We start from the raw sequence: 18842 nt of genomic DNA, 5'->3' as shown, positions 1-18842 counted from the left end.
TGTTGAAAGTTTGGGATATGCAGTGTGCTGACTGATACGCCCAACAGCACCAAAGTTCTGATGTGTTGCTCAAGCACACAAACCCCCAGGCAACGGACAGAGCCCTGGCCTGCAAGTCCACAGGGTAGTGCCGCACAAAATGAAGGCTGTGAGTAGCTTAAACTACCTGTATTTTACCAAGAACCAGTGGTTCACCAACTTGTGTGTGAAAATGCAAACTCCTGACCATCTCTGCATCTCTCGCACTAATAGAACCCAAATATGTACCTCTAGCTAGTGGCCCAAGTGTTAACCTAGGGAGCCTTGACCCGCTGCACACCTGTGGTCGGCTAGCAGGAACTCCGCAACACTGGGACGGTGGGAGATGTAGGACGTAACTCCAGGCCCACCCACACTTGTTGAACCAAGCACGAAGGCCCAGCAGTCCAGTTTGACCATGCCCTCCAAGTGGGACGGAGCAGGCCGACATTTGTGAACCTCAGTCCTAAGACAACGCAGCCACAAACCAGCAGAGGAAGCAGCTCTGGGATTGCTGGACAATCGCTTGCTCTTATCCAGTCTCTTTCATCTCCTAAAGACTAATCCTCGGTCCACATCCCACTCACTGCGTCCTCCTGTGGAGAGGAGGCGATGGGGAGTGAAATGTCCCTTAGACCCGATAAAGACAGCAGGTGCCGTGGACTCTTCTCCCTTTATTGGACGCTTTGTAGGTGTCACACAGGTCTAGAGATTACAGTTAAATAATTATTTTAAAACTGACCAAGACTAAAGCCTTGGTCTAGAGCTCCAAATGAGACTCAGAAAGAATGGAGGCGGTGGAGCTGGAGGTTTCCACCAACATCACCAACATCCAGAAAATGAGAATCCTAAGCTCATTCACGGGTCAAATCCAGGGCTTCAGCCCTTGGACTAACTCCCAGATGCCTCTGGCTGCATCACTATCCAGATCAGGTGACCAGCCAGGGGCTGGAAGGGAAGAGCCAGCTGAGTCCAGACCTGGACAAAGGTCACTGGGAAGAAGACAGGAAACGGACAGGTACTGTCCAGCTGTACATAAGAGTGCAGCTAAGGCCGGCTGAGGGGCAGGCGAGGCTGGGGAGCAGTTTGCAGCAACGCAGGAGTGCAGCCCTGGGGTCCCATCCTGAGCGGCTGGTCAGGGTAGCAGCTGTCAAGTCCCCAGGGGAACTCCTGACCCAAGCCTGGGCAGAGGGCTCACACATTGTGGGTCCTCTTGGTGAGCTGAGGCTCCTCATCCACCAGCTTGGACTTGAGGTGCTCCTTGTAGGCTAGGATATCTCCAGGCCACTTGGTGATTGTCTGCTTCTCACAGACCCAGATTTCTTGTGCCACCTGAAAGCAAAAACCAGAGACTTAATGCTGATCAGTCCAATCCTCCCCAAAGCACTATTTTGTGAGGAGTCTCCAAGAAGGGCCTGCATATGCTATAATGCCTCCTTCTCCCCACCCCACCCCGCCCCCTTGCTGACCTCTCCTGGGTGCTCCTTATGGCACCTGCCCTGGCCCAGCCTCTCACCTGTTGGATGAGTCTGAAGTCATGGCTGACCAACATCATGCCACCTTCAAACTCATTGATGGCATCAGCCAGCGCATCGATGGTCTCAATGTCCAGGTGATTGGTAGGCTCGTCCAGGAAGAGCAGGTGTGGGTTCTGCCAGGCCAGCCAGGCCAGGCACACACGGCACTTCTGGCCATCAGATAGGTTCCGGATTGGGCTTACCTGGGGGTGGGGTGGCACAGAACAAACATCATCATCCCAGAGCATGACATAGCTCATGCCTGGCCCAATCCCTGTCATTTTACCAAGTGAAGTATGAAAGGGCCAAAATGACACAGGGGCAGAGCCCCTCGTCCCCCAGGGCCTCAAACTCAAAGGCCTTGTCTTCAAAAGATCATACCATTACCTGTTTCCCTCAGCACACCCCCCCTAATAAACTGGAAACGCAGTGGCCTTCAGTTCCAGGAATTTGTTTTCTCTAGGCTTCCTTGTCCCTTGCCTTGCAGTAAGCACTGCTTTCTGCCCTGGATTGAAACCTTCCTGAAGTCTGACAGTAAAGATGCCAAAGGCTGAGACACCTCTCCTTGCCCATCCCGTATAAAACCTCAGGGCTGCCCTGCATCACCACTCAGATGAGCCTGGGATTTACACACTCCCTTTAATCCCACAAAAGTTGTCCAGGGCTAATCCTGGATGTTACTTCCCTCCCATCTCTATAATGGAAGGGGAAAAAAAAATAAACGGAGAGGAAGCAGACTCTCTTAAGGACTGCAGTCTAAAGGAGGTGACTTTGAGTGTAGCTTTCAAATCCAGAGAGCCAAGGCCTCGTGATTGGCTGAGGTCCTGCCGCTCGTGCCGTCCACTGACCTGCTGTTTCCCAGTGAGACCATATCGTCCAATGATCTTCCTCATTTCTTCCTTCTCCTTGATTTCCGGGTAGCACTTCATCATGTACTCCAAAGGAGAGAGGTCCAAATCCAGCTGCTCTTGTAAATGCTACAGGAGAAAGAGAGCCCACCCAGTGTGACCGTTGTCCTGCTGTACCAAAGGACGCCTGCTCTGCTACCTGCTGGGCACGTTATACCTCTACTCTGGGGCCCAGGAAGCTCTGGTGGCACAGTCCCATGAACCACATGTCAGCAGTTCAAACCCACCAGTCACGCCATGGGAGAAAGACCTAGTCACCTGTTTCCATCAAGACCCCAGTGTTGGGAACCCTATGATGCAATTCTACTCTGTCCTATTGGCTTGCTGAGTCAGAATTGACTCCGCAGCAGTAACTTTATCCCAGGGCTCTCCAAGTGCCTGTTCAAGAGTCAAGGAGCAGCAGGCAGGAGCTGACGGGGCTGGGGTTTCTTGGGGAGACTGGCATTTGGTCAGCTGTAGTTCCTTTCCTATACCCTGGACACCTCCCACCCCTTACACACATCATACCTGATGGTAACGCCCTATCTTGACATGAGAGTGTTTTCGGATCATGCCGTCTGTGGGGAGTAGCTAGGGAAAAAGGAGCAAGTGGATACATCAGCACACACATACAAGAAAACCCATCAGAAACAAAAGCAGAGTGGGGAGACAGTGGGGCTCCAGGTCAGGTTCCTAGGCTAGCTCACAAGGCAAACAGACACCAGACATATGTACACACACAGCTTCCTGAACACAGGACACCTCACCAATCACAGCCCAGGCTAAAAATATGTACAAAGACACATCGAGACAGATGTGTTCCAACAGAGGTAGTATAAATACAGTTTGTCATTAAATACCTACTGCAGTGCTGTAACATGCAGATGGCCTAACCTGGCTTGGCACAAGCAAAGAACAGGCTACAGTGTGGATTACAACTTAATATGAAGAACACAAAAATCCTCACGACTGGACCAGTGAACACCATCATCAGAGGGAGAAATGGTTCAACTGCCAAGGATTTTACACGAATCCATAATCCACGCTCATGGAAGCAGTAGTCAGTCAAGAAGTCAAACATCAAATGGATTGCACTGGGCAAATGTGCTGCAAAGGACTTCTTTATAGTGCCAGAGCTGTCACGTCCACTTCCAGGACCAAGGAGAGCCCGGCCCAAGCCTTCTTTCTCATTGCCTCCTAGGCATATGAAAGCTGAACAATGAACACAGACGTACCAAGCAGAACTATGCGTCTGAATTACGGTGTTGGCGAAAACTATCCAAAGTGCCATGGACGGCCACTAGAGCAGCGAGACCGTACAGCTAGAATGCTCTCCAGAAGCCAGGGCAGTGAGCTCTGGACCTGTTACCGAGCAAAACCAGTCCCTAGAAAAGGGTATCATGCGAGCAAAACCAGTCCCTAGAAAAGGGTATCATGCGAGCAAAACCAGTCCCTAGAAAAGGGTATCATGCGTGCTAAAGTCAGGCAGTGAAAAGAGGGAGTTAGGCCTTTCTGAGACGAGCTGACACAGTGGCTGCAGCCATGTGCTCAGACAGTAAAAACGGTGAGGCTGGGGTAAGACGGGGCAGTGTTTCCTTCAGCCGTAAACAATTGGAAGGCACCTACAACAGAGAATGTCCCAGGAGTGCTGGGGGGCTACTGGTATAGTGCTTGGTTGTTACCGGAATGTTGGTAGTTTGAAACCCAGTGGCTCCATAGACCTGCAAATCTGCAGCCACACAGACTAGCCCTAGAGACCACCATGAGGTAGGAGGTTCTGCACCGTCTTTCAGGGTTCACAACGAGTTGGCGTCAAATCATAGGCACCTACCAACAAAGAATGTACTATGCTGTGTAACAAAAGTCTTGGAAGGTAGCACAGCAGACCTTTGCGAAAATAAGTACTTCACTGAAAACGTAGTTACTCCCATACTGAGAGTTCTGATTACACATGGAAAATGCTGACACACGCGCATAAGCACATCCATGCGCGCACACATAATCTGGATCTCTATTTCTCTCTCCCTCGGCAACAGTGCCAAGCCTCATAGCCCACCCAACTGCACACCCTCTCCCAACTGTCTGCACCCTCCCCTCCTCCACGCCTTGCAAGAGCAGTGGCTCCTATATGAGCTCTCTCTTCTTTAGGGCACAGCAAGTAGCTACACTGGAAAGTAACCACCCCCCAATAAGGCACCATACCTCTCCAGTTAACAGCTTCAAAAGCGTTGACTTCCCTGCTCCATTGGGCCCTACCAGAGCCACTCGTGTGTCGAGGTCAATGCCAAACTCTAGGTTGTTGTAGATGCAAGGCTGCAGTGGGAGGTTAGAGAGACATGGATTTGATGGTCAAATACTGATCTACTGACAGACCAGCCCCGAGCCACTGTTCACTGTTAGAGGTGGTAGTGGTGACAGTCAGTGAGACATAGCTCAAATGAGACTCCATCCATGATCGCAACTTGCCACTGTAGCTCGGCAGTTTTCCATCTAAGCACTTTAAAAAGGGCCAGTGAGTGCTTAGACAACACTCCAGGTGCCATGTCTGAAAAACCCCCCTTACCACAAGAGGCTTACGCAGTGGTGGGTGTTGTCAGTAAAGCCAAACGAGACCCTCTTAGCAGCTGATGCTCCTCTTGTGAAAATCACCCCAACATCTCAACCATTCTGTGCTCTCATACAACCCCTGGCCCCAACTTACCCCATCTTTCGTATACCTGAAGCTCACGTTTTGTACCATAATGACTGGTGGAGGGATCTTGCCACATGGTGGGAAATAAAACGATAGCGTCTAGGAAAAGAAGAGGATATTTTTCAAGTTTGTTGTTATTGGTGGTTTAAGTACATTCTGACTCACGGCGACCCCGTGGGACAGAACAGAACTGCCCCAAAGGTTTCCGAGACTGCAATTTTTACAGGAGTGGTTTGCCAGGTCTTTCTCCTACGGAGCCCCTGGGTGGGTTGGAATGCCAACCTTCCAGTTAGCAGTTGAGTGCTTAGTCACCGGGGCTCCTCCTGGGTCAGGGTCATTCCTTTCTTACCCACCGCATAAAAGCCCCACAGGCCCCGAGCCTTCCCACTCAGACCCCACCTTGTCACTAACAACCCGTTCTGTCAGGCCCGATGCCATCATTTTCTGTAGTGTCTTCTCTTTGCTCTGGGCCTGCCGGGCCAACTTGGCGCTGCCATGGCCAAACCTGGCGATATAGTTCTGAAAGAGAGCAGAAAGGATATGTGCAGGGCGCCAAAGAACCTGTCTTAAGTCCACAGTCAACATGATGGCCATAGCCTTTCTGCTCCCCAGGTCCTCATCCAAATGCTCCCCAGATGCTCTCATCCAACACTACCTACCTTCATGTGCGCGATCTGGTCCTGTTCCCAGTGGAAGCGCTTCATCTGGTTCTCCTCTAGCTCCAGGCGAGTCTTCACGTACTGGTCGTAATTACCCTGTGGGGACACACAAGGGCAGGAGGCAGCAGCCCAGGTGTCAGGTGTGGCGTGCACTAACCAGTTTAAAGAGCTAAGGGTGGAACATTCCAATCTAGAATTAGAGGCCTTCAAAATTCTTATGCTTCTCACTCTTAGGATAGCCAGAGTGGGGCTCCAGGTCAGGTTCCTAGGCTAGCTCACAAGGCAAACAGACACCAGACATATGCACATGCTGCCAAGCCACGGCCCACAGTCTGAAAGCAATTACTTTGGTAGTAAAACAAACTTTATAAAACCAAGCTGCAAGACTCTTTGTATCTTTTTATAGTAATACATAGAAAAGGGCTACAAAGTCTATCTTTAAAAGCGGGTAAGCACCACTCACCGTATAATACTTCAGTTTCTTGTTGTGCATGTGAATGATGTTGGTGCACACACCATTCAGGAAATCTTGGGAATGGGAGACGAGGACCAGGATACGCTTAAAACTGTAAAGTCAGAGAGCCAGTCAGGGAGATGCTCACAAATGGGAGATGGATCACAGCAAGTGAACCTAGTCAGACTTAGAAAACATCCATCCTCTCCCATCCTAAACCCTGAGCACCTTAAGGGTTACTGTCCAATTCCTAGCCCTCTACTGTGCACACTGAAGCCACAGTGTACAATCTATCTGTACAGATACCTGGATGCCTTTCAAAGTACGGTGACACAGTTTGAGTTTCCCCAAGGAAAGATCCATCTTTTCTAATTTCCAAGAGAATGGAGTAAAGGGAGTCAACAAGAAGAGGTGGCAAAAAGAAACGCATATGCAGACAAACACCCGTGACTGTGCACAAAACCGAGGTGGGAAGAATTATGGAACCAACAAAGCAGAGGGCATCAGGCAGGCCTTTCTTTTTGAAAGGGGGTCACTGTAGCTTCTTTACAAGTAGGCACAATACCCCAGGATATCTTTTAGTCATTGTGGCCTTGTTTCCATCTAAGCTTTTTATCTCTTGGAATGATCTTCCACTGCAACTCCTTTCATGGGGTGTATATAGGATCACAATTTACAATAAGTAAAGTTGCCTTTAATAAAGATGTTCTTCTATTTTAAATACAGGGAAAATATTTCAGATTTGACAAAGCCAGAAAGTCCATCCTAGGTGCTGACCCTGTTCCAAGCTGGCCTGCCTTCAGTGCTTGTTCTCACTGCTCTAGGCGTCAGTGCGGCTTCTAGGTGTCCATTCCCTTTGGACGCTGCTCACCCTCCCTCCAGAATCTCCCAACTTCCATCCCTTATCCCCGCCCCCTTACGTCTTGAGTTCTTCTTCTAACCACACACAGGCATCAAGGTCCAAATGGTTGGTGGGCTCGTCCAGGAGCAGCATGAAGGGCCGAATAAAGAGGGCTCTGAGGGGCAGGAAAAGAGACAGAGAGCATCTTAGTCAGACAGGTCCAGGAAATAATTCAATCGCCTGCTGCAAGCAAGGAGGCTCAGGTCCTGGCAGAAGTCCTGCAATCAATTGTTTTGTATACTTCAAAAGAGAGGGGGAAACTTCAAGAGAACCAGAGTTACAGAGCAGAGATCAAAGGGTATAAACCTGGGTTTAGAGGCAGAGATCATCTAGTTTGGCAAGAAAGGTCCTTAGGCATCCACAAGTCCTCTGCAGTGAGGCTGGTGACCATCAGGAAGACAGAAAGATACTAAGAAGTGACATTTCTGGGCATTTTCAGCCTCCCTTCTGATTTGATGGGTCTGTAAGATAGCCTGTGAAATCTGGATGATTAAAATTCCCCAGGTGAAAAAAAAAATTCCCCATGTGATGCTGAGGCAAAGAAACTTTCTTGGCATTTGGGAACCACTGCTCTAATGTAGACAGGCATCCTTCCTAAAGATGAAGACTGAATCAGCTCACCTACTCTCGATTGAGGTGCTACGGGACTTGCTTAGGGTCCCTCCCAGCCACAAGAGTGTAGGGACGATAGGTCTTCTAAGAATCATCTACCATTGCTCTTTATAGCTAGAATGAGTAAGTCTGGAGCATAAAAAAGGGCTGTAATCAAGCAAAGGGAGTAAACCTTCATCCCAATTTTACCTAGGGCTGAACCTAGGACCCACTGCACTGGACACTCAAAGACACAAGCACCCTGAGCACATGCGGCAGGGAACTCACCACCCAGTGCACACAGACGGCCCTCTTCTTACACGGTCCACGTCTGTTATTAAAAAGTGGCTCCACTGTCCCACTGGAGTGCACATTCAACCCAGGAGATGGAGAGCTGGAGGGGCGGGAAGGAAGAACTGACCTGGCGAGGGCAACCCTCATCCTCCAGCCTCCACTGAAGTCCTTGAGCTTCTTGCGCTGCATGGCGGGGGTGAAGCCCAGCCCGTGCAGGATCCGGGAGGCCCTCATCTCTGCCTTGTCGGCGTCCAGCTCCTCCAGGCGCTCATACAGCTCCATCAGCTTCTCACACTCCGCTGTGGGGGAAGATGCCCATGAGCCTCCGGAGGCCTTCCCTGGAGTAAGCCCGCACCTGCCTCCCCTCAGTCTCGGTCCTACCATCCTCGTGCGCCAGCCGCTCGGCCTCCCTCTCCAGCATGGCCCGCTCCGTGTCCACCTCCATCACACACTGCAAGGGTGTCTTGTCACTAGGGGGCATCTCGCGGGTCAGATGGTAGATGTCAATATGCTCGGGGATGGGCACTTCCCGTTTCCCGAGAGCAGAGAGCAGCATGGACTTTCCTGAGCAGCAGCAACAAATGGAGACAAGGCGACATTCAGAATAGTCCGTCCCACTGTTCCCCTGGACCACCCCCAACTCCAGCCAAGTCAGGAGCCCACCGTTTGTATCAAGTACTCTGATTTCATCTGTTCAACTCCCACCACACCCCCTTACTGGGGTGCTATTCCAGCTTGCCTTCAAGTCTTATTCCAACCCCTCTACAGAGGCTTACACATCTTCACCACCCTCTTCTACCAACTCCTCAAGCACCTATAGTCCACACCTATTTATTTGGCACTTACCAGAGGCCCTGTATTGCTAGCTCCTTTCCCTTGGGCACATGTGGTCTCCCACCCCTACTGCAAGCTCACTTTGAACATGAACGTATTACCATCAAGTCGATTTCAACTCCTAGTGACCCGGCAGGACCGAGCCTATGTGTTCCCCAGGGTTTCTGGGGTTGTACAACTTGAGGGAGAGGATACCCTCATTTTGCTCCCGGTCTGAACCGCCAAACTTTTGGCTAGTTGCCCAATGCTTAATCCACTGTGCCATCAGGGAGCTCTACTTTATACAAAGCAAATGCTAAACAGGTATTTGTCGAGTGACAGGTAAGTCAAGGAGAGATACCTCCCACCTCGCCTTCCCAAGGCCTCACCAATTCCATTTAAGCCAATAAGACCATAGCGTCTGCCCGAGTTCAGTTCCAGTTTGGTGTCACTGAGCAGCTCTTGGCCATGAAAGGTGAGCGAGAGGTTGATGATGTGGACATCAGTGCTGTTGGGGTGAGAGGCGAGGACCCCAGTGACAGCTCGAGCAGCAGCCTTCTTCATCTCAAAGTCCTCTAGCTCCTTGGCCAGCAAGTCCACTTCTGGGGACAGAAAACCAGTTTGAGAAAAGGCCAATTCAACAGACTCAGCTTTCTCATAAGAACCATGTCTCTGAAGACCCAAGCTTGAGATCATGCTAAGACATACATATTCAACAAAGCTTTACACAAAGCGTATGTTGTATACTGATATGGACTAATATGCTTTAATTTGTAACTTTTACTTTTTTAACTAGCTTGTATGTCACAAAAGAATTTAAGTCAGTTTCGATTTTACTTTTCCTCCTTCCTTTTATACCCCTCAGACCAGTGGTTAGGTCTGACAGGTTAGGAATCTGAAAGGTTTTTAAGGTTGTGACCCTCCTCTTTCTCTCTCTTCACATTTTGTTTATTCATTCCCTTCTGTTTGTGGGTTATAACATACACAGAGAAAAACATCCACTGTGTAGTTATACAGCTCAATAGCATCAAGATAGTGTCAGTATAGTTTTCTCTTAAATTCTACATTCTCCTTTTCTTAATGTAACTACCAAAGGAGGAATGGCTAAAGTCCTACATTCACACACACACACACACACACACACACACACACACACACACACACACCATAAGCATAAGCAAATGGTACAGACATGAAATGATTTTATTCCAGGACTTAAGAGAACTGCTCAATTGTGCTTCCAAGAGGTGAAGCTACAACATAATCTGCACAATGTTCTACATTCTACTTTGGTTGCGTAGTGACTACAGTCTTGCATGTGGCCCTCTAAGATACAACTATTGGCCTCTTTCCATCCAGAGAAAGAGTAAAGAGAATCAAAACTAAACAAAATCAAAACAAAGACTCAAAGAAACAATAATCCAAAGTACTAATGGATTACATGAACAACAGCCTGAGACCAGAAGACCTAGAGGGTGCTGGCTAACACCACCACCCCCAGCTCTACATGGGATCACAATCATAGGCCCTGGAAAGAAAGAGAGGGAAAGGAAGACCCAAACTCAAGTTCATATCAATGACCAGACGTACTTGTCCGACAGAGACTGGAGGTACCCTGGAAAGACTATGGCTTTAGACATGTGTGTGTAATTAAGCTACCCAGAAAGGAACCAAACCCAAAAAAACCAAACTTGGGGTCCTCAACTCGATTCTGACTCACAGTAACCCTATAGGACAGAGCAGAATTGTTTTTCAAGACTTCAAAATCTTTAGGGGAGCAGATAGCTTCATCTTGCTCCCGTGCAGTGACTGGTGGGTTGGAACCACTAAGCTTGTCTAGCAGCTCAATGTGCAACCCCATTACACCACTAGGGGCGCCTTTTCTAGAAGCAACAGGTATGAGGACATGCAGAAGGATCAATGAAAGCACAGCCACTGAGAGGGCTTCAGAGATGCAAACTGACCTTAGGAGTTGGGAGATTAGCTGTCCTGCCTCTGTGGCTTTTTAAGCAGGATCCCATTTTTAGGGTGAGAAGAACCATTGGCATTTAAAGCTAATTTTGTTGAGTTTACTCTCTGCTCGGAATTATGCTACACTGTGATTCACTATTTAATTTAATCTTTATAACTCTTATGGAAAAGCATACCCTTTCCTAGACCCTACTTTATATACGGATTGGCTAAGTAACTTAGCCAGGATCAAAAAGGCTGGGGCATGAGCCAAATGTGAACCCAGGCTGGCCTGACACCAAAGTCTATGAGCTCAACTATTTCACTACACTATCTTTCCATAGAGGGCAGTGGCCCCAAAGCACCTTGAAAATGGAACAAATGGGAGTGGAGGGAATTTTGGTAAGCTTCACTCAAAAGAGAAAATAACTACACACCAGATTCCACTATTTTAAGAAGTTTGTAATTTCTTATTATTTTTATCATCCTCCTCCCTCCCCTCCACCAATTATAGTAGAAACCTTAAAATGAGAAAAATCTATGGGTGTCCTCAGGAATAGAGATGGGGTGGCACAGGGAAGCAGGGTTGGAGAGTCAGGCTTGAGACTATACTCTGTATAGCCTGTTAAGATTAAGGGTGTTTACAGAATCAGTTCATGAAAACTACACTGTGTGCAAGGGACCAGGTTGAAGGGCAGGGATCACACCACAAGTGCATTTCCTCTCTCTAGTTCCATTCCCAGCACACAGTTCTATACATATAAATACTTTCTGATTTCCTGGAAAGGCGAAAGGATGAAAAGAGAAAACCCAAACCAGTGTCACTTCTATATGAATGACTTACAATGTTTCCCAAAGCCCCACTTTGTGTAAATCCCTCTTTTACATGTCAGGAAGATGGAATAGGAAGGAGTTTGTGGTCTGGTTTAGGAATTAGTAAACTCTTCTTAAAGGTTAGAGAGTAAAGATCTTAGGTTTTGTGGGTACAGTGGCAAAATTGAGACTATTATACAGGTACCAATACCTAAAAACCCCACTACCTAATTTTTCTCCTGCAGAGCGGCTGGTGGATTTGAACTGCCAACCTTAAGGTTAGCAGCCCAATGTTTACCCATCAGCACCATAGATCACTGCTTAAGAACCATTCTCAGCTTGAGGCTTAAAAAAAAAAAAGAAAAAAGGCAGTAGTCCAAATTTGGCCAGTGGCTTGATTTTGTAAATAAGTTTTACTTAAAAACAGCCACATGTATTATCATTTATTAACACTTTCTGCTATACTGGCACGGCTGAATAATTGTTACAGAGATCACATGGCTCTCAAAGCCAAAGCATTTACTATCTAGCTCTTGACGGAAAAGACTTGCTGGCCCCTGGTCAAAATAACTCTATCTACTTAGGCAAAGGGGAAGTTCAAAAGCGAGAGAAAGCCACATGTAATTTTCTTTTGCTCATTTCTAGTTTACATCATCTATGATTTAATTGAATACTGAACTTCCAAAGAAAGAACTAAGGGCTTCACTATACTAGTCTACAACATGCTAGAAAACAGGCCCACAATACAATTGAATTAACATTGGATAAGTGAAAATAATTAAAGAATAAGGATTCTGGAATAAACTTCATCAAGGAGAATATTGCCAACTCCACAAAAGTCTCATGCTACTCTCCCCCCAAAGAAGAGGGGTCCCTGCCTCCTTGTTTTATGGGCCAATATGGACCAGCTTAACTCTAGGACCTGTCTACAACACTCACATCCTGAGAAAGTTGAACTGATTATCACTATAAAATCACTTTGATACTTACACTGATTTTTCAAATTTTACTACCCATCTAAGAAAAGTCATGTAGTAATGGCAATGAGTAAAGGCTAGAGTATGGTAACTCACAACAGCAAGTACCTCCAGATATAGAGAAGAGAATTTTCATGGAATATGCAGGTGACTAATCAATTATACAAGAAGTGACCCTGGATCCTGGCAATGGAGTTTTAAGATAGTTGTAAAGAACAGAGGTTTCCCACTTCAGAACAGTAATCCACGGAGCAAACAGAGTGAAAACTAAAGATCCAACATTCCTGAGATGAAGATACTACACCTGGATTCCCTGGGAAATTCTTTTTCCATGGGAAAGTGTGAATAAGAAATCTGTAATTGTGGACAGTGGTTTTGAAGTGGGATTTAGTTTTCTCTCTCTCATTGAGAAAAGTACCCATAGAGTGAACGGTTAATATTGCTAACCCAAGGGTCCTGCCTCTGCTTTAGAGATGACGACTCAGCTCGCTCAGTTATTCCCATTACTCCTAATTTGTCCCTTCACCACTCGGGCCAGGAATAAAACTCCACCACCACTGAGTTTTTGCACTGGCCTTCTCCAGAATTCTTAATTTGGAAACAATTCTTACCACTTAACTCTCACCTCTCTGTCATTAACTCCCTTGTTTCTGAATTTCTATTGGGTCTTTTGTAACTTGCATGACTAATTCTCCTTCCCTCTTCATGCAGTGGTTCTCAACCTTTCTAATGCCACGAACCTTAAATACAATTCCTAATGTTGTGGTGAACCCCCAACCATAAAATTGTTTTCATTGCTACTTCATAACTGTAATTTTGCTACTGTTACGAATCGGGCGACCCCTGTGAAAGGGTTGTTTGACCCCCAAAGGGGTCACGACCCACAGGTTGAGAACCACTGTCTTAATGTTTTTATCTATTAAGAGATGTTACATTTACTTAAAGTGTCTACCTGCAAATCTGGTCATACACACACACAAAACACGGTCTCTTCACTCAAAGAACAAACAATTTAAAGGAAATTAAAAACAGAAGATACATTAAAAAGATAAGCAACATCCTCCGAGGCTTCAAAAAGTTTATGGAAGAACTCCATTATCTTTTAATTCCTTTTTTCCACAAGCTTTTTTGAACGACTCTCCTCCCACCCTTCACCCCCGCCCTTATAGAGTACAATAAATAGAAATATAGAGATCAGGTTTGATGGGGGAAAGAAAAAAATGTGGAGGGAACAGGTAAAGTATGGATGCAGCAGACTGTCCATTAGGAAGTTTGGAGGGAGAAGGACAGAAGGATGGGTTTAGATTACCAAGGGCCTGGGACACTCTATCAAATAATGCCTTATTTCTCCATCGACATTCTACATTATCTGGGGCAGCCTGGATTTAGAGCCACTCCTTGTGTAGACGGCACTGTGCCTGACACTTAGGGAGCACTCAAAAAACATTTTCCAAAGTAGCAACAACTGAAAGGTAGCTCTTTCTGTTACCAGTCACTGCCTGTGGGCGGGAAAAGGCATAATACGGCGGAGAGCCTGGCACACTAGCTACCAGGTGAACGAGTGAGAAATTTAAACTGTAGGGGAACTCGACCTCCTTGCAATTCAATAGAGCGGAGGGCAGGGCTGCTCCCACAGTGCCTGTTACTTGTCTGCCACCGAATGATTATGTAAGACCCTTGGGTTGAGCTTTCTTGGTCAAGACCAGGGTGGGTGGCACATGCCCCACCTATACTGGTTTGTCATCAGGAAGTTTCAGGTCAGCCCTTGGCATCAAGACTCTGACTCTGGCAGGGGGAAACCCACGGCCCCCTCAATTCACCTGTGGACTCGCTGCCATTGGACTCCTCGTTTTTCTCCTCTGCCACCTGCGGCTCGGTGGCAGCATCTCCGTTTTCTTCGTGCCCTTTTCGGGGTCGCTGCCGGGCTTTGGCAGCTTCCTTCTTTTTGGCTGCTTTCTTCTTGGCCAGGTCGGAGGGCATGGTGAACCCCAGGGGCAGGTTACTGTTCTTTCAAGGAGCCTGGGTGGAGCGAGACAAGACAGCCCAAGCTCTAAACTCCCGGCTAAGGCTGCCTGGCCCCTGCTCCACGCCTCGGGAATTTCCCCGTCCGTGCCTGCACTCTCGCTTCGGCCTCCTGCCTCGTCTCTCCGAACTTTTGTCAGCTTCTTCCAAACCGATTCTTACGATCCCAGGCGCTCCCCTAACTTTAGAACCTCTTCTCTGGGACTGAGGCCGCCGGATCCCATAGACTACCTCACTCTGGAAACGCTCCTTCTTTCAGCGCCTCCAATCACAGGACCCCCGCGTTTCCGATTTCCCCGAAACTTGGCTCTCGGCACCCACGTCAGCCGCCTCACTTTCTCAAGATTCTTGCTAGCTTCCTGACTCGGGCCTCCTCGCCGTCGTCCACCTCCACACTACTCAGCCCCCCGCCCAGCTTCTTTCTGGGGCACGCTCGCCCTCCCCAGAAGGAGTCCCTTAAAAGGTCTCCTCAGGCGCTACTTCCGAGCCCTCTCACCCACCCACCCACCCGCCCGCCGGCTTCGGTCCCCCTGGATCCTTCCTTCTTCCCCGCAGGATCCTTACACCGATCCCGTCTCTCCTCCCTGTCCCTCACCCTCACCGCCCGGCACCCTTCTCCCAGCGCGCCTTCCACAGCTCACCGGGCCTCGCTGCTTGGCCTCTGTCGCAACAGAGCGGCCTCCTCAGTTCCTCCGCGTGCGGCCGGCTCGCCAGCCAATCAAGTGCTCGGGCGACTCGTGGCGCGCCTTCGCGAGGGCTCCTGGGAAATGTAGTCCCCGGGTCGAGCAGCAGCAGCCGAGGCTAGGGCCCTCTTTAGGAACTACAGTATATCCCAGGAGCCTCCGGTCCTGTGTGACGTCATTAGAATGCGCGTCGCTTCGGAGGCTTGAGTTCAAGAGTTCCCTGTCCTCAGGCCGCCTTGGGGCAGTAGACAGTGCAGATTCCAGATTGATCCCGACATAAACAGGCGGGGCCTTCCCGTCTCCACCCCGCTCTAAAATCGATTGCCCTATGGGAATTCATAGGATCGCCCACTCAATGAGCCTCGCCACCTGGAGAGCGACTACACTACCCGGCATGCCGCACACGGAATGGGTCCGGACAATGAGGAAAGAAGAGGCGAGGAGAGAAGGGTGGGAATAAGGAGAGGGAGGTGCTGTAGAGGGAGAGACCGAAAAGAAGGCATCACTATAGAGTTGATAACAAGACTTCCTGTATGATGAAAGCGTGCCCTCGTCTCATGAAACTGAACTTTTAAAAGATTCTGAACGTTGCTCCTGAACCCGGGCCACTTGCCGAACCACTCCAGAAATATTAGGGTTCAGAGCCATATAACGGGACGCGAGCGCCTTGAACTAGAAATGCAGGTTACCTTCTGAGTTTTATCATCATAGCCACGTTGCCTTGCCCAAGTTACTTTTATGAGTCTCACTGTTTAAAAATCTCTCACAAACTTCCCATTGATTATATTGTAGAATTCACAACGTGTAGCATAAAAACTCTGCGGCTACTTACAGCTCATGTCCAGCAGAACCTAACAGACACATCTAGAAGAGAGCAAAGGAAGCCGTTACGCCCTGAACACATCTTTTAAAGTGACGCCTTTTCATCCAGGGCTCACCCTTTAAGAAAAATGAGCTCATCTCCCCACCTCCGCTCCATCGTAAAATATAGGTCCCACCTCAAACTTCATGCTGCAATAGAATCTTCACTGCTTATAGTTCAGAAATAAACCATGCTGTTCAACATGCCATGCCCTTTTCCTTGAATACCCATGCCATTAAATCAATTCTGACGCATAGGGTCTCTGAGATTGCACATCTTTACAGGAGCAGACAGCCTCATCTTTTTCCCTCAGAGTGATTGGAAGGTTTGAACTGCCTGTCTTGTTGTTGTTGTTGTTGTTGTTTTTAGCTTTTTAACCCCCCCCCATACTTTTATTGGGGGCTCTCACATCTCTTACAACAATCCATACATCCATCCAGTGTGTCAAGCACATTTGCACTCATGCCGCCATCATCATTTTCAAAGCATGCTCTTCCCGCTTGAGCCCCTGGTATCAGCTCTGCATTTCTTCCTCCTCCCTCCTCCGCCTGCCCTCCCTCAGGAACCATTGATAAGTTATAGATTATTTTCATGTCTTACATCGTCCTCCGTAGCCCCTCACCCACTTTTCCGTTATTCATCCCCCGTTGATCCTTGTGATCAATTTCCCCTTTCTCCCCCCACCCTCCCCTAATCCTCCTGGTTTTTTAACTCTCATTTGTTCCTGAGGGGGTTATCTATCCTGGATTCCCTGTGTTGCTGGCTCTTATCTGTAGCAGTATGCATGTTCTGGTCTAATCCACTTTGTAAGGTAGAATTGAGGTCATGATAGTGGGAGGAAAGAAGCACCAAAGAACTAGAGGAAAGTTGTGTGTTTCATCGGTGCTATATTGCACCCTGACTGGCTCATCTCTTTCCTGTGACCCCTCTGTGAGGGGTCTGTTGTCTACAGATGGGCATTGGGTCTCCACTCCACTGCCTCTGTTAGGGACCTGGAGCGATTTCCCCTTCAATGGAATGAGATCAAACACAAGGCTGCAATAACAGAAGAGGTTTTATTATGCTAGCTTAAGCCAGGGCTCTCGAGTCCTCAGGTGCTTAACTGCGTGCACCGGCTTGGACAAGAGCCCCCACAAAAGAAATTCCAAAGTATTTATTTACAGGTATACGTAACAGGGTGTTCCCAGCCCCCTCCTCCCGTCAATCCACTGATTGGCTCATTTGAGGTAGGTTGGCAGTCTGGTCCTTTGTGTAGTTCAGCGCTGGCCTTGTCCTCCTCCCCTCAGAGGTTGGGCTCGCTGTGCCGCCCCCGGGTTGGCTAGCCTCCGTTCTGGGTACATCTTACTTTGCACTGCTAGGAAACATGAAACCACAGCCTGCCCGAGAGATCGCAGTACCAGACACGGGGGTAATTTGGCTTTACACCTCCCCCACTGCCCCCCATTCACATTGGGTATGATTTTATTCTGGGGCTTTGATGCATGATACCTGATCCCATCGATACCTCATGATCACACAGGCTGGTGTCCTTCTTCCATGAGGGCTTTGTTGCTTCTGAGCAAGATGGCCGCTTGTTTCTCTTCAAGTCTTTAAGATTCCAGACGCTATTATCTTTCATAGGCACCATCAGCTTTTTTCACCACATTTACTTATGCACCCATTTTGTTTTCAGCGATTGTGTCGGGAAGGTAGCATCACAGAATGCTGGATTGTTAGAACAAAGTGTTCTTGTATTGAGGGAATACTAGAGTTGAGCCCAATGTCCATCTGCAACCTTAATTCTTAACGTATAGATATGAGTACATAGTCCTATTCATATATATATATATTTACATATGTACATGACTGTATTTAGACCTTTATAAATGTCCTTTGCCTTCTGGTTCTTTCCTCTACTTCCTTTTACTTTCCTCTTGTCCCACCATCATGTTCAGCCTTCATTCAGGTTTAGTAATTCCTCTCGGTTACATTGCCCTTGATTCAGCCCCACTAGGCATCCTACACCCTTCTTTCCATTGATTTTAGTTCACTTCATGTTCCCTTGTCCCTGGATTGGTCCCCCCTCCCTTCCTTTTTCCCACTTCCCCTTCTCCTGTATCCCCGCCCCCACCCCCCCACTCTGGAACCATTGGTCCTGTTCTTTTCATCTCCTAATTATTTATCCCGCCTATCTTATCTAATGCAGATACATTACTAAGTGTGAAAACCAGGCAAAGCCAAATAAAACAACAAAAGAAGTCAAAACCAACAATAACCCAAAAAAAACACAACAAAATAAAAATAACAAAAAGAAAGCCACTGACAAAAATGGATAAGCCTATAAATAGTTCAGGGTCTGTTTGTTGGCCTTTAAGAGTGTTTTCCAGTCAAGTCTGATGGGTGCCACACTCTGCCTTCAAAGTCTATGTTTGGTTTTCCCGGGGAATTCACCTTGCTGCAATGTTGCATGTCCTTAGTGTTTCACCCACTGTGAGGGGTCAGATTGTGCACTATTCCTGCACTGTGTCTCCAGTGTTGTCCCCCGCAGCGCTATGGTTTAGTGAGGGACGTCGTGTCTCATGGTGGGGCCGGCCCTATGGTCCTTTCTGTGCGTTGTGTGCTCTGAGCAGGAATATTGTCCTCGGGGCGTGGTGGGCCAGGAGGTCCTCCACTCTCTCTACATTTCCCTTCATTTGCAGCGCTATGGTTTAGTGAGGGACGTCGTGTCTC

At 48.1% G+C, this 18842-nt stretch overlaps 1 protein-coding gene across 2 annotated transcripts; it reads right to left on the bottom strand.

The window, feature by feature from the left end:
* Nucleotides 1-672: 672 nt before the first annotated feature.
* On the bottom strand, nucleotides 673-15294 carry LOC101662430 (ATP-binding cassette sub-family F member 2). 2 transcript variants are annotated; one of them, XM_013004581.3, is made up of 15 exons: nucleotides 15230-15294; nucleotides 14387-14585; nucleotides 9216-9428; nucleotides 8395-8577; nucleotides 8141-8312; nucleotides 7148-7243; nucleotides 6237-6339; nucleotides 5774-5869; nucleotides 5514-5633; nucleotides 5124-5213; nucleotides 4625-4735; nucleotides 2951-3013; nucleotides 2384-2512; nucleotides 1535-1738; nucleotides 673-1350 (listed from the first exon to the last, which is right to left on the bottom strand). In XM_013004581.3, exons 2-15 carry the CDS (start codon nucleotides 14544-14546, stop codon nucleotides 1213-1215), a joined length of 1878 nt encoding a protein of 625 aa, XP_012860035.2. In that variant the 5' UTR covers nucleotides 14547-14585; nucleotides 15230-15294; the 3' UTR covers nucleotides 673-1212. The 2 variants fall into 2 exon arrangements, with proteins under 2 accessions (XP_012860035.2, XP_045145797.1); XM_045289862.1 differs by lacking the exon at nucleotides 15230-15294 and adding an exon at nucleotides 14680-14943.
* Nucleotides 15295-18842: the final 3548 nt, after the last annotated feature.

The sequence above is a fragment of the Echinops telfairi genome, unplaced genomic scaffold (assembly GCF_000313985.2).
Source record: "Echinops telfairi isolate 266 unplaced genomic scaffold, ASM31398v2 ScPeMD7_31;HRSCAF=116, whole genome shotgun sequence".
NCBI lineage: Eukaryota > Metazoa > Chordata > Mammalia > Afrosoricida > Tenrecidae > Echinops > Echinops telfairi.
This window is presented reverse-complemented; position numbering and strand designations above follow the sequence as displayed.

Excerpts from the sequence above, each read along its gene's own strand:
- LOC101662430 (XM_013004581.3), bottom strand. The coding sequence starts at position 14,546 with ATGCCCTCCGACCTGGCCAAGAAGAAAGCAGCCAAAAAGAAGGAAGCT. Across the intron at positions 8,313-8,394 it reads GCGGCTGGCGCACGAGGATG|CGGAGTGTGAGAAGCTGATG; the intron begins GTAGGACCGAGA and ends CTTCCCCCACAG. Across the intron at positions 3,014-4,624 it reads TGAAGCTGTTAACTGGAGAG|CTACTCCCCACAGACGGCAT; the intron begins GTATGGTGCCTT and ends CTTTTTCCCTAG.